At 34.3% G+C, this 15,722-nt stretch overlaps 1 protein-coding gene across 1 annotated transcript; it reads right to left on the bottom strand.

Moving 5' to 3' along the window:
* Positions 1-3,259: 3,259 nt before the first annotated feature.
* LOC116115268 (LAG1 longevity assurance homolog 3-like) lies at positions 3,260-10,935 on the bottom strand. Its single transcript, XM_031401421.1, has 8 exons — positions 10,911-10,935; positions 10,665-10,785; positions 5,100-5,357; positions 4,795-4,950; positions 4,383-4,568; positions 3,963-4,147; positions 3,733-3,807; positions 3,260-3,620 (listed from the first exon to the last, which is right to left on the bottom strand). The coding sequence occupies exons 1-7, from the start codon at positions 10,933-10,935 to the stop codon at positions 3,776-3,778; spliced, it is 963 nt and encodes a 320-aa protein (XP_031257281.1). The 3' UTR covers positions 3,260-3,620; positions 3,733-3,775.
* Between the last annotated feature and the right edge of the window lie 4,787 nt (positions 10,936-15,722).

A 15,722-nucleotide genomic window follows, 5' to 3' on the forward strand; every position in this document is an offset into this window, starting at 1 on the left:
ATTCTTTGTCTTTAATTTTGATCTCTACCCTGACGACATAGATAACAAATAAGTTAGTATCGATCATAATCGAAAATATCTTCATAAATTAAATTAAAGATTCAATATGTTTGATTAATTCTTGCATGGCATATGTGTGTATTTTGTAAACATAAGAAATTCAAATACTTCAAGATGTCCACATAAAGCCACAGCATCATTGTGGCAATTAACCTCAATCAACCAACTATGTCTAATGGAATATGTTGCACGAAATATATATATATATATATATATACATTATTACTACATAATCATGCATTGTAAAAATTTATTTTCAAAATGTTCATGATTCCAATTTGGACATTCAATTTTGTGTTAAAACTTAAAAGAGTAAAGCTATAGTGTTTGTTAATAATTAACCCTTATTATTTTTCATGTGTGTGCTGAACTAAAGAGAAACATTTTCTTGTTTCTTTGTTTGCTGGTTTGTCTTACGATACCTCCCTGCTCAGTCTTCAGGTAATATACTAATATGTAATAACTAATATCTTCATTCTTCAATACTCAAATCAAGTGTTCATTCATCATCATTGACTCCTTTTTATTTAACCTTAAAAAAAAGAAAAACGAAATTTCAACAACCTTAACCCGTCACTTTCCATGAAATCAACATCTTTAATTTAAATCTATCAGCCTATTTAAAAGCAATTCCACCAACAACGCCTTTATAATTTCATACATATAAATAAACAAAAGTGCTAAAATTCTATATGCAATTATAACTCATACTCAATGAGGTTACCCATCCAAATTTTTAACATGTAAGTCTCAACATTCAACACTTCTCATTTTGCCCATTTCATAAACTTTTCTTCATCTGCTCTTCAAAAACAACAACATCACAACTCATTTCTATGTGTAACCAACATCCCAAAATATTAAAATCCAACACAAGCTCTAAATACTTAAAAGCCATAATCTTAAAGCTACATGCAAATTGAAATCTCAAACTTAAATAAGATTTTCAAGCACATTCTACTCATTATTTTAGCTCAACCGAAACTTTGAAAGGAAACTTCAAGCACTCTCTTCGAACTACTTGACCAAATATCCAAGGAAAGCAATTAATAAACAAAATTAAAGGTTTGTTGCTGGAATGTACATCAACAAAGCGACAGTTACTTGGTGCTGGGGAAGATGAGCTACAGTTGATAGTCGACTGTCGGAGAGGTGAAGCTCGACTATGAACAGTGTCAACTGTGCTGTGAAAGTTTGAAGAACTAATTGTTGAGATCAAGCAAATGTGAGGAAGAGGCGACAATTCCTGTGCAAGAAGAAGACGAGAACGATGGTGTAACTCCGAGATCGACGATGACGGATGAACAGAGTAGATCAACGGTGAAGAAGAGTGAAGAGAGGACAGAGAAGATCGAGAAATGGGAGGAGATTTGCGGTACCCCAGCTGGGGACGAACTAAGCAGTTGACGGTGAAGGCTGAAGCAACGAGATTCGACGGTGAAGGAGAGACTCTGGTGGAAGATTTCAGTTTCAGACCAAAAGTGAGAGAAGGGGGGGGAGATCATTGATATTTGCTTTGGGATGGGGGGTTTAACTGTTTAATTTATATAATATGAGTTTAATTTAAATTTTAAATTTTTTAAATTAGCTAACCTGGTTTTTTTTTTTTTTTTTTTTTTTTTAAATAACAGTTGGACTGGCAGGTGCTACAGTGCACCGGTCCAACCGCAGGTGCAACTAGACAAACTCATAATAACTGGTTTATGCCTCACCCGGCCCGACTCATCGGCGGGGTCCCGGTTGAACCGCCTGGGCCGGGCTGGGTTTTAAAGCACTGCAGAACAGTACTCAAATCTTTAGATACTTGTTTGATTGTGAGTGGTATTACAACTCAAGCCACCAAACTAGCCATTATATTCTCAAGAAAAGAGACACCAAAAACAAAATGACATATTCTTCCTGGATAATTTCTGACCTCATGCTTCTCGCTCTCAGTTCTTTTGGCTAGGAACACTTTATGGTTTTCATTCTTGTTAGTTAGGGAAGAAATTTCAATCATTGAAGAAAGATGAAACAACATAGGGAGAGGGATAACTTCTCCAAAGTAATAAACCAAAGAGATTGCGAAAGGAAAAAAAGATTAAAAAACTAAAAAAAAAAAAAATTAATCAATTGACGAGGCAGGCAAGAGTCAGAGTAATATTGCAACAAAAGGGCTCTCCTTATAGCGGTGTCAAACTTCAAAATGGTTACTCCAAGTATCCATCATGTTTATTGATACCTGAAATGAGAAAACCATGTTTATACCATGCACATGATAAGACTATGACCGGCAGAAGATTTTGACATTCATATGGTAATCATGGTAAAATATTTCCTTTTATCAGGATGTTATTCAAGTACCCCTACCAAATGGAATATCAATATTTAAAAAAAGTTATGGGGCATGAATTTTTAAGATAATGAATGTGTCTGTCTATTATCTGTTAAGGCCTATGCATACCTGCCACAGTCCACAGATAACCAAGGGTCATGGAAACTGAAATCCCCAGAAAAACATCCCACAGATAACCAAGGGTCCCCAGAAAAACATCAAGTGTACAAGAATAATTCCAAGAGACAACATAACTTTTGCCAAAGGCCCTTGATTTCTATTACCACATTGTGGGACGCTTTGATAATACTCAACTTTATTTGCTATCCAATCTGTGATCTAAAACATATAAAAGCTATAAATCAACATGTAATATTAGCCAAGGTAAACAATAACGCTACTTCCTAATAAAACATCCTTGTTTTACCAAACGTCAAACTGATCTTAGATTTTCCAGTTATCAAGATGCAAAAACCCGGGGCCAAAGGATTCCTCTCTAAGAAAGACTCAAATATTTAGAAGCTTATCAAAGTTGCTATAGTGACGTATGCTAGAGCCTGAAGTTGTGATCAGTCACTAATTGGCTTAAATGAAATTTCATATGTTTAGTTCGTTTATTTCACAGGTTACTTGTACTGAATTGTCACACTCTGCTGTAAAATTCACATCTTTTCTATTTACATGTCTAGGGACACAAATAAAAGCCTCAATTAATTTGTTGATACATTTACAAATTGGTAAATATTCAAGTTCCTTACAATATATGTTGTGTTCATTTAACAAAACATATTACCTAATTATTTCGTAAACCAGATGAAGGTAAAAAACCAGGCAATAAACTATTTACAGATTTATGAATATTGCAATAGTGTCCCTGATGCCAAGTGACAAGAAATATTAATGTCTTCCATTGATATACTAAGTCATTCAGAGGAAAAAAAACAAGGCAAGAAAAAATCTATTGTTGTCACAATTACAGATATGTTGAGAGTAAACATTCACCCGGAAAGACTGGAAGGCGAGAAAAAAAACAATATTGCATGAAACAGAAAAGTCGTACAAAACAGGTGTATAGAATACAACTGTAAAAAATAAGCCAAATCTTGGGCCATGATTGAAGTCTATCAGAGAGTTAACCAAAGCTCTTTGTGTGTCTCATATGTGACTCGGAATGTCGAAAGTAATGTAAACTACAACAACTTACATGTGGAAATGAGATGATGAGCATGCCTTTGTTGAGTTCCATCTGCATGAAGGAACAAAAGGCTATTCATCTTATTAATGGAGGTAAAACACAAAAATTATTTTAAAGTAGATTATTTGTATCAAAGTGATTAAATTTGTGATTTTCTAAGCACCTTGGTATGGCTATACATAAACTTCATTATTCCTTTTTGATGGTCAGTCATCATGTTCATCCTCACCTTCGGAATCTGAACAAAACAAAGCCATTCAGGATCACAATACCAAAGGAGAGAGAAATTAACAATGATGTCTTTCGAGAACTACTTCCTGCATAATATATATATGCTCATGCCAGTTTAAATTTGGAATCTAAAGATTCATGTACAAAAATCATGCTCCTAACCTGAACGAACATCATCACCAAGCTGGCCTTTCGCCTGGATTTGCTCAACAACCATCCCAATCATTAACTTCCACCAATAAATGTTGACAACAAGCAAGCAGAATAGAAGAGTATTAAACAGATAATAAAAAATGGACCCATCCACCATGTGCTTCTCCTTGTCCAAGGTCAGAAGAACTTCATAGCTGTCATAAAAAGACAGAGTAACATTAAGACAGGACATTATGAGTGCAATTGTGATACATTAACTATTGCGTAAAACAATAACATCTTGACTGGTTAATGTTGTACATTTCATTATAAACATTAAGCTAAATTAGTGATTCATTGTTTCTTACCCTGTGCTTGAAAATCAAAGATCAGATAATAGAAATTCAACAAAGTTAAATGAGTTTCTGTTGTGCTGAAGGCTGAACTCACCTTGTACTCCGAAGTACCAAGAATGGATAGCAAATTATGCGAAGTATAGTCCAACAGAGAACAAAAAGAATGAAAGATATGCTAGCAATCTGTTCATAGCCACCATATTTTGACATCTTTCCAACTTCCAGGAAAACATCAGTGGCATCATGGAGGGCTAAAGCAACTGAACCAACACGAGTGAACCTGGCATAGGAAGAAATCGACATAAAGGTTCAAATAAGAGAAACAAATTATGCATCAAAACTAAACATTCAGGAGAAGTTCTGCATAGTGCCTTTTACATAAAGTTATCCATCAAACTTTTGTTGTACCAATCAAGATTTAGCTCAATTCGTCATTAATGCAGTACAAGATAAAAGATAAATAAATGAAAGAAAGAAAATCTTCATGATGGAGCCTCTTGGAGTACCTAAATACGTAAGACAACACAACAAGAATGATAGTTGCTACATGATGAGTCATCGACACCCCAAAGTCTGAACGCCTTGTCTCCCACAAGAGCAAAGCAAATATGGAGTATGAGTAGAATCCAGCAACATACATGTACAATCCCTTCAATTTCAATCTAAGCATCAAGAAAAGAGCCAGTCAACTACCTTGGATAGACATGACATGCATAAGAATCTTAGAAAAAACAAATGGATGTAAAGATCAAGAATCAGCAAAATCAATTTTACTCTTAACAAAAATATATAATTTGCATATGGGGCTCACTTAATTTTCTGGTCAGGCCAAACCTGATCTCTGGGACCTACCCAAAAGTACTTGGTATCAGTGAACCAAGGCTCATCATAGGAAACATAAATTACCAAAAGTTCTGCAGACAAAAAATAAACACATTTCCATGCTGACTCTTTAAATTTATTGAGTTTCTTCCTCCTAATATTTGTCCCAAAATCAAGTTTGGTGTGCCCCTTCCCAAAAATCAGTCTTTTTCCCAAATTCTGCAAAAAAAACAAGAGCAGCTGATTCCTATCAAACAAAAGGAAATCAAATATAAAATTGAGTAATCAACTTCAAAAGTATAGAATATTATGAAACATATAGTTCACAGTACACACTCATATTGGATGACTATAGATGCTAACTAAGAGAAAGAAACTGAAAATGAGTAAAATCTTAGTGTCAGGCTTCATGCAAATGTCTTTCACCTAAAGTGTGCCTACATAATCGAGGGACTCAGGACTTGTAAGCTAGCCTAGACTTATTCACTACCAATCCAGGATGTGACAAAAAACCTTCTCATTTATGTTATTCCTTAGACGGCCAGACATGCATTTTTTTTTTTTTTTTTTCACCAGATGTGTTCGAGCTAGTTTACGCGCATCTTGACTAGTCCTTCGACCCGACAAGGCTTCCGAAACAGGGCAAGTCTTACGGTCTGTGGCCAACAATATTACAACCGTTCTTGTATTCAAACTTGAGACCACAGGGGGGACAAACTCCTTGGCCCCAACTTTTACCACTCGGCCAACCTATTGTTGTTCAGACATGCATTTCTTATTCCACAATTCCATGTAGCTTGGTGTGTAACTTCTGACAATATAACCTAGCCATCATTGAAATCATGGCATATAGTTTACAGGAATATAGAATTTCCCTTAAATCCATGCCGAACTCAAGTACATATGCATCTTTAATTATATAAATGTGTGTTATGGATTAGGTTAACACTTCAATCTGATTTATACTCACAAATCATTTTCCAGAATTATGCATTTTGTAGGTTAAACAGTTCACAGTTTCAGCTATCATCAACTAAGACTGTCTTTTATAATTTAATCTAGGCCCAATTCAAGTACTAAGAGTTTCTACATATGAAAGAATTTAAACACACATTCCATATCTCACGGAATTACATTCAATTGAACACAAAGATTAAAAATAGCAGCTCAAATAGTAATCATAATACCACCGCGAATTGCAATAAACAAACATAAAGAAATAGTAGCTTGTTTAGTAATACAATCAATTAAAGAAGTTGCCAGTAATGGTACCTCAAAACTTAGGTGTCAAGAAAGAGCCGAATGCAGGAAGAAGAGAGCAAAGAAGGGAAGTACCAGAAAGTCTTGGGCAGCTGGGTCTGACTCGGACTCCCAGTTGACCGAACCAGAGCTACTCAAAATACCCTTTAGATCAGTTGATAGTTCAGGGGAGGAGATAGCAATGGAAGTGAAACACAAAAGAAAGTTACAAACATTTGTTCACCTTTTCATGTATGGACCTTTTGGGAAAAACCCACCCAGAAATTTAGTCAAGTCAGAAAAAGCAATTTGGCGGCAGATTTGACCGTTATCTCTGCTGCTTTTCAGGCCCAAACTCTAATGACCCATGATCTTTTGGGCTTCCTTAGCGGCTCAGTAATTTCACCATTGGATCAAAGTCAAAGGACACACTTTATATAGTAATTGGTAAATGATGATCTAATTGTTCACCTCCTTTGGATATGCGAAGTCTGTCTTCCCATGGGCTTGGCCTTCAACCAAAAATTTCTTGAATTTCATATGAATTTCTTATTATTAAAGGAATTGTGTAGTCCTTGTGTGTTTGGAAGATTGCATGATATCCCAGATCCAAGATCCCAAAACTTAGAATATAAGTAAGATGATCAAAAAAAAAAAAAAAAAAAAAAAAATCATACATAAAATATTCATAGAGTATATGCCATGTTTTCGGCTTTCTATGTCTGTACATATGAATAACAATTCATAGTAAAGCATTTGCTTAAAACCAAATTTAGGGACAAGATGCTTTGACATGATAAAACATCAGATAAGACTAATTAAAGAATATATATCAAGATGAATGAATCAGCATGTAATGGTTACTGAGTCACTGTTGTTTTATGTTGAATTTGGTTTTTTTTTTTTTTTTTTTTTGGCAGAAGTCTCGTTCGCTAATTTATCCTCCTATAAGTAGAGGATGATAAGTAATATAGAAGAGAAAATTCTCAAACAGGTTCATATCTTATATCCCATTTGCTGTAACTTCATATATATTGGCCCAATCATAGATATGTTGCCAACAGGCAGTCACTCAGATGACAGTATAAGATTCAAATGGAACTTCTCTACCGAATGCGTCTTTGGCGGCCTCATTCTTCTGTTTGTTTTTATCACTCTTCTTTTGTTGAAGCTTTTATTATCTCAGCCTAAACCAGTTGCACCAACCCCACCAAGTGAACCCAGAGAAAAACCTCAACAACTCAACCTCCAGATAGATAATGATGTGCCTGAAATTGTTGTCATCATGGCTGGAGAGCAGAACCCTTCTTACATAGCCAAACCGGCGCCTTCGACTCAAAATTCAGAACAAGTATGACATCTCTTGATGATGATGGTCACAGCTTAGAGACTTTGATGATTATTCTTTTGATTGTTGCCAACAATTAATGTACATATCTTGCAATTTTTAGTCCAAATCACAGCAGGACACTATTTATTAATTATATTGACTAAACATTATACAAAAAACTCTGAAAAAATGACTATGCATATCCTGATTCTTTCCTATTCCTCATATTAAGTATCTGATTCAATGAATTATCACGTCTCTGCTGAGTCATTATTGATTATGCTAGAGTCGGTGAACCAAATTCCTTTGGGAAATTTCTATGAAACCGATGCCCAAATCTTTATGATTTTACACCTGAAACTCTTGTGAAAAAGGGTTTTTAAAAATATCTGAAAAAGAGCAAATTCCTGAAGGCTCTGGGAAGTTGGAATCCCTCCAACAGAAAGGGATTCTCAGAAACCAGTCAGGAGGGAATCCAAACACTTTAGTGGGAAGAGAATAATTAGTCGGCTAAAAGGAATATTAATTTTGATAAAGATCCATTAAGCGAAATTATAATCCCTATTCTGCTACTTGTACTATTCACAATATTCATGGATTACGTTAATTAGCCTTAACTTAATTAGAAAATGATAAATTTAATAAAGCAATGACAGGAATCAGTGCCCGTTCTTTTTACACTACTGTACTTGTGAGGAAATTAACCTTCCTATGCTTTTGGAAAATGATATATAAACAACCCCACTAATCACACTATTAAACTAAGCTCATGTTTCTGATAATGTGAGCAGAATGTTACCTTTATATCTTATTGCGTGTACAATCCACTATCGGGGTTCTGATATATGTATAAATTAAGTGCTGAATTCCACGTCTAGTTCAAGAAATTAAGAAGAAGAAGAAGAAGAGAGATATTATGAGGCCTGCAGGCATTTCCACAGCAAACGCCGGACTATTTCAATGGAACTCTCCATTGCCATACCTATTTGGAGCCTTGCTAATTGTGTTTGGACTCATTGCAGTGGCTTTGATATTTCTTGCTTGCTGTCACAACAAGTCCTCCGTGGAGTCGCTGAGCGAAAAAGAAGAGAATTGTAAGGAAACTGTAGAGAATCCGGCTTCTGTGGATGTGAAAATTGTTGTGATCATGGCTGGAGATGACCACCCCTCATATATAGCAAAGCCTTCTGCTCCAAGTTCCTAGCTGTATTCAACAATTTTGATCCATCCATATTTGATCCTAAAAGATCAGAACTAGAAGACATAAATCATATTTACAAAGTTGTAAATTAATTCTTTTCAAATTTCTAGTTTCAGGACTTGAAGCTTGTAGAGTTGTTCAACTCCTTTTGTGTGTAAATTTAAGATGAGGAATATATAAACCTGAAATTCCAATTTTCTTTGCTTAATTAAACTCTGTTTTGATTGGGTATTAATGAAGAAATCTAAAAATGAGCTGATTTTATTAAATATCGAAAAAAATTTCTGTAATATCATTTTCAAAGGCATTGAAACCATCAATAAATGAGGCTACATGATTTATTACATAAATAAACCTCGTTTTCACTTTAAGTAAATATCAATAAAAACAGTTTGGATTAACCCAACTTGAATTGTGTTGTGCGGGAAATCTGAAAAAGATAAAATCCCTTTTGGCACGTAGATATCTCGCGATATGAATCCTATGATCAAAGCCAAAGATCACTCTACTCTCCGTTTTATTGAATTTGAGTTCATCTCCAACTTACTCGTGTAACTGACATTATATATAAACCCACCAAGGTGTAATGGGAGGGAGAGAACAGGTTGCAGAAATTCGATTACAAACTCTTTTGTAAATCAAATTACTATTTTAACACATTTAATAAACAGTGGACATAGGTCTTGCGTTACAAGCAACCGAACAACTTAAAAAAATATATTTGTTCTTTATGTTTTATATTAGTTCTTATATATTTATTATCATATAATTCTATTACTGATCCATCGAGATCATACACACATTCTACGTGATCCTAACGCTATCAATCACATACCTTTGGTTGGTGCAAATTTCTTCATCAACAAATTGTAAATATGGAACCGGCTTTATAAGCAGAAAAAGGGGAATAGATTGTTTAAACTGGGTTGAGGGTTGACAAAAAGAATTAATTCTACAGTAGGTATTGGATTTGGGGTGTTGTTGCCAATATTCTTAAATAGTTAAAGGACGGTCCCGCATATTAAATCTTTCCTATAACTAGTGAAAGGCTGCTGGAATTGAATTATATAGAATCTTTAGCATAACAAGGACATCTTACTCTTTTAACGTTTTAGTGAATCAAAGTGGAAAAGGCATAATAAAACACAGTGGGAAACCAGGGAAATTAGTGTCATCTACCTTTTCCTTTTATTCCATCATTGATTCCCATCTTTAATCGGTATGTTTCATGAAAGCTTCTAAATGAATCTTTCTTTGACCTATTTAACATCTTTCATCAGTCGAGTGAAAAAGAAGAGTGTTTGCAAATTATAGATGGAGAGCATCCATATGTCGTGAGAACTTATAGAAATTAACAGGTAATAATAAGCTTATGATTTATCAATTAGGTTACCTTCATTCCTTTATATGAATATAGGTGAAAGCATTTTATGTAAAAGCCTACGTATATAGTAATTTGCAGAAGCCGTATGTAGTGAATCAACAATATTTATTGCTTTTATTAAAGGAATAATATCAGAGAAATAATCAACAGAAAAATGTTTTTTAAGCTTGGAGTAATTATTTATATCATCACATGATAATACAGAATAAGCTATACATAACACATCTATATAATGTTAAGTAAAACACAGAGTAGTTGTCTTCTTGCATTTAATCAAAAGCAGGCATCTAAGCAGCAGTAGCAACACCACCCAGCACAGCTGCCAAAAAATTAAGAGACGATTTAGTTATTCATATAATTAATAAATCACTTTAATTCATTATTAATTTTAATTATTTACCATCCTCTCCAAAATCCATCGCCTCTATTTTTGGTTTTAGGTTGAGGATGAGGAGGAGGAGGAGGAGGAGGAAGTTTATCGCCCTTCATCGGATAATTTGCTAAAGGTGGTGGTGGTGGATCTGCATGAGCATCAGGGTAGCTTAATTATTATAAACAAATTAATTTCATTATAAAGTAAAATAAAAAATTAAAAAAACAAAAAGGTCATATATATATATATATATATATATATATGGAAGCTTACCTTGAGCTTGCTTTTGATCACTCATGATGAATGTTGTGAATTATGAAGTTCTTGACATTGAATGAGTGGGATGAGGTTATTAAGGTTTCCTGAGATTAGGATTAGATGAGGATGAATTGATTTATTAATTGTGTAATGGGAAATATATTTTAAAAGAAAGGAGATTGTGGAGTTGTTATATCTTATGATAAAGACTTTATTATTAATCTTTTTAATATTTTAATTAGATATCTGTAATAAATAAACAAAGTGTCTCTAGACAATTAACACAAGTTGGGCTACTTTTGGGCCTATCTAATGGGCTTTGTATGGATCCCATATAAGACCCAATAACAAATGAATCTAATCAAGGTTTAATCTTATCATTTACTATATATTACCAAATTCTAAGCACTAGCTCATACTTGTATTTTATTATTTGATTTCTATTAATAGTTTATATATTTAAACTTTTGTCACATATTAACAAACAAATATTGTTACGATGCTGGTTAAGTCAGGTGCAATTCCTGTCAAATCGTAACCAAAATCGCACCGATCGTGTGCGGTTTGGCTGGATGGGGAGATGAAGAAGAAGAAGAAGAAGATGGGAGGAGTAATTTAGGGTTTTTTTTTTTTTGTTTTTTTTTTATATAGTAAAATGATAGAATTACCATTTGATTGTTTTTAAATTTATCATTCTATCCTTCTGTATTTAAAGTTGATGAACAGATATTAACGATGGTCAATTGTTTTGAAACTTTTCGAAAGAGAACTTTGTTTTTGGGCCAAACCTTGGGTGTGAACTCGTCCGTATGTCGGCCTAACAAAGTAGCAACACTAAAAAAGAGGCGGCTCCAGTGAAATAACACCTTTTAAATTATATATCTAGAAGGGGATATTTAATTCTCTTTTGTCACATCTTCTATAAGCAAACAACCCAATATTTTCAACATTTCACACTAATGCTGCTCCTAAAGTGGCAATACTATGAATAAACTTAATAATTTATTTTATAATATGTCTCATCACTGCTACCTATCTTCCTTAGTGATTCCTTTTTGTTAAAAGCAAGTCATTAGATTATCTTCAGATATTCATGTTTTGTTATGATATTTACATTAAAACATTATAATATAGGTTGAATTTAACCCTAAGAGGTTGGTCAAATGAGTAAGAAATTTTGGTCATTTCATTGACTTTTTAGGTTAAATCACCTTAAGATTATTTATCATATTTATGGTTTATCTGTAATATTAGATTTATATAGCGTTCAATAAACCTTAAAAATTAGTTGAGATACGTATAAGTTGACATGGACATCTCATACACTCTCTCACACTCACACACACGCGCATGTGTGCGCACGCTCACACACATATATATATTGAATTTACAATAATGCTACGGACACCGAGAGTTTTACACCGAAATATTGTACCGGCCTACGTGTAACATGCCTTTGATTTTTTAACAATTTTTTTCTAGTGAACGGCCGTCCATCAAATTTGGACAATCGTTCACTCATATGGACGCCCATCCATATTATATGGACGGGCGTCCCCATTTAATGGACGCCCGTCTATAAGTAAAATGGAATAAATTTTTTTTATAAAAGTTAGGGACGGTCGTTCATCCGTTATGGACGGCCGTCCCTTCATTTTGGACGAGCGTCAATTAGGAATGGACGCCCGTCCCTTAAGTTTGGACGGAATGGACGCCCGTCCATACTTTTTTTTTTAAAAAACACCTTTTCGCTCTTCTCCTTCTTCTTTGCCGAGCTTCTCTTCTCTCACCCCGGTTGGTTACCTTCTGTTTTGCTTTTAATATTGGTTTCATTTGGTGGTTTTAATATTGCTTTTACCTTCTTCTCTCACCCCATAAAAATTGCTGAGGAAGATAATAAACATCCCACACAGTAGCATCAAAAGGAAAATACAGGATTAATAAACCAGTTACAACAACTGGCTGTCAAAGGATCAACCAAAAAACAAAAATCCCAACAACCCAAACAACAGCCATTTCCATACATTTCTTTTCCGCTTGGTTTCCAAACCCACCATCATATCGACCAGGCAAGAGAATACAAGTTCTAAAATGGAGGTTAACAGGCAAAGGTGTAACCAGAACAGCCGTATTTCTGGCTAAGCTGGTGACTGGCTGCATTTTCTAGTCGCTCCCATGCTTCTTTCGCTTCTCAGCTACCAAGTTTAGCCTGCTTCTTCTTCCCTAAACTGAGAGTGGCAAGACATGAACAGCACGTCATCCATCTCTGAGAACATCTTTCTGACATTCAGAGTGAGGTTCAGCACTGCTGGTTCCAATGGTTTTGAGCGTTTTCTCTAAACTGGAATATTGACGCAGAACCACCCGCCGGTTATGTCAATCAAGTTGACAATTTGATCGTTGCTCCACAAAAATAGGGCCCTTTCAGCCACCTGAAGAAAATGAAGTTAGAGAAAATGAAAAATGAAGACTTCTAATAACAGTTTTTTTTATAAAGTGAAAATAATTGCGACGCCGCCATAAAATATGGACGAGCGTCCATTGTTTTTTTTTTTTTTTTTTAACAAAACATTTTTTATGGACGTCGTCCATTCCACTATGAACGACCGTCCAGGATGTATGGAGGTGCCGTCCAAAATCGTTGACGATCGTCCCTGGTATATAGACTCTCATCCATATATAGACGGGCGTCCATATGAGTGAATGGTCTCCAAATTTGATAGACAGTCATTTATTAAAAAAAATTGTTAAAAAAATAAGAGACGTGTTACATGTAAGTCGTATAATATTTCGGTACAAAATCTCGATATCCGTAACATTATTATTGCTGAATTTATAAGGTGAGGAGACATGGCTCTGCATAATAATAATTTAATATATTTCATTTAGTACAGGACGAGTTAAAAAAGTACCTGCACCTTACACAATTATTGGGAATTGATTAGTTGTACCAAACCCAATAAATAAATAGAACAAATTTTTTTACTATAACATAACCTACTTAGGATAAAAAAAATAAAAATGACTCAGTTAATACAAGTACCTGCCCTTCACCTTATGGGAATTGATTGTTGTACCAAACCCAATATAATAAATAGAACAAATTTTTTATATAACATAACCTACTTAGGATAAAAAAAAAAAAATGACTCAAGTTAATACAATTCATGGATCCTTGTTCACATCACAACCTTTTATCTTTTCATTTTTCTCATTCAAATGTCAATATATGTACTGTACTAGAAGCATTCTTTGAGTCTAGTTCTTCACTAGTCTAGATTCAAAGGTTAAGGATATTGTAAATATATTAATTGATAGTCTATTTGACATATGTAAATGTTATTACGTATACCTCACGGCTCAGATAAGGGGTAAATAAATGAGAAAACAAAAAAAAAAAAAAAATAAAATCAAACTAATATTCTTGTACTCTAGCATTTTTATTTGGAATCGTCACGTGAATCTGGAGAAGGATAGTTAAAATATTTAATATAATTAATAAAATCTATTTGAGATCTCAACCTGAATTTTAAGTCAAATATTTAAAACATTTGTAAATAAATACAATAAGTTATGGTGTCAACACAACTGGGTAAAATTACAGTAATTTTCACAGAAATTTGGAGCCAAAATAGAATGAAAATTCCAGCTTTGTTAATGTTGTCCCATGGGAGAGGTAAACCATATCTTGAAATGGTCACGTGTAGCCCTGTAGAAGGGCAGGTGAAGACGTGAATGTGATCTTCTTAAAAGACAAACAGCAAGAATAATGCAATGGGCCTAACATGTCTGATAATTCCGTGTAATAAGTCATGGGAGAGAAATTATTAAGTGGGGAACAGACAAACTCATGCTTAGAAGCTAGAAGCATGGAGACAACTATACCCCAAACCCACTGGATCTAAACTTTCCCTTAACCTCAATTTGTTATCATCAATCCTATCACCGATGACACCATCATCTGTGTGGTCACTTTAAGGGTTAAAATTCTGGGTCCATTCGTTCGGATACCCATACATACCTCGTCAAAGTGATATATATATATATATACCCATATTAAAGTCTATTTAATCCGTAGAGTCACAGAATATCTTACAAACTTAATAAACCAAGGTAATTGTACAATAGATATCTCTCTTATAAGACTTGAACAGAAGACCTTTTGGGTCTGGGTATATCTAACCTTGTTGACTAAAGAGTTTGTCATCCGACCATAAGGGGAGAGGTTATTTGTAGATATTATTAGCGCTGATGATTTTGGACACTTGTCTACATAGGTAATTTTGTCATCCCTGATTGGTTTAATCAAGAGTCTTTGTAAAAGTAATTAATGTGAATGAAGATTTACCTAACTTTGTTTTAAATAAGAGTAAACGACTTTTTCCCACCCAAGGTTTGCCTTAATGACACTTTCCCATCCAAAAAGTTTTAAATTATCATTTTTCCACCCAAAGTTTATATTATGTTAATATCCAAAATGCATTTCACTTTCTTAGTCAACGTTTGACCAGTTATCAAGAGCCAAGGTAAGAAAGGTTTTGTAGAGTAAATGCCGGTGGATCGAATAGTGGTAACTAATTGAATATTCGTCGCTAGAATAATTAGCCAGAAATAAGTTAAAAACAGGAAACCCTAGTTTTACGGTAGCCAGTAATTGGTGAAATCAAGTACCGAGGTCAGAAAGGTTTTATAGAGAGGAGATCGGATGTTCAAATGGTGATGACGGAGAGAATTTTTGTCACCAGAATCGGCTTTAGCCTTTAGGTAATAATGGAATATTAATTTTGGGTGAAAAAGTGGTATTTTAAAACTTTTTGGGTGGAAAAG

Source organism: Pistacia vera, unplaced genomic scaffold, assembly GCF_008641045.1.
Source record: "Pistacia vera cultivar Batoury unplaced genomic scaffold, PisVer_v2 Contig735, whole genome shotgun sequence".
In the NCBI taxonomy this organism is placed as follows: domain Eukaryota; kingdom Viridiplantae; phylum Streptophyta; class Magnoliopsida; order Sapindales; family Anacardiaceae; genus Pistacia; species Pistacia vera.

Excerpts from the sequence above, each read along its gene's own strand:
- LOC116115268 (XM_031401421.1), bottom strand. The coding sequence starts at position 10,935 with ATGAGTGATCAAAAGCAAGCTCAAG. Across the intron at positions 10,786-10,910 it reads TGATCAAAAGCAAGCTCAAG|ATCCACCACCACCACCTTTA; the intron begins GTAAGCTTCCAT and ends ATGCTCATGCAG. Across the intron at positions 3,808-3,962 it reads TGGTGATGATGTTCGTTCAG|ATTCCGAAGGTGAGGATGAA; the intron begins GTTAGGAGCATG and ends TGTTTTGTTCAG.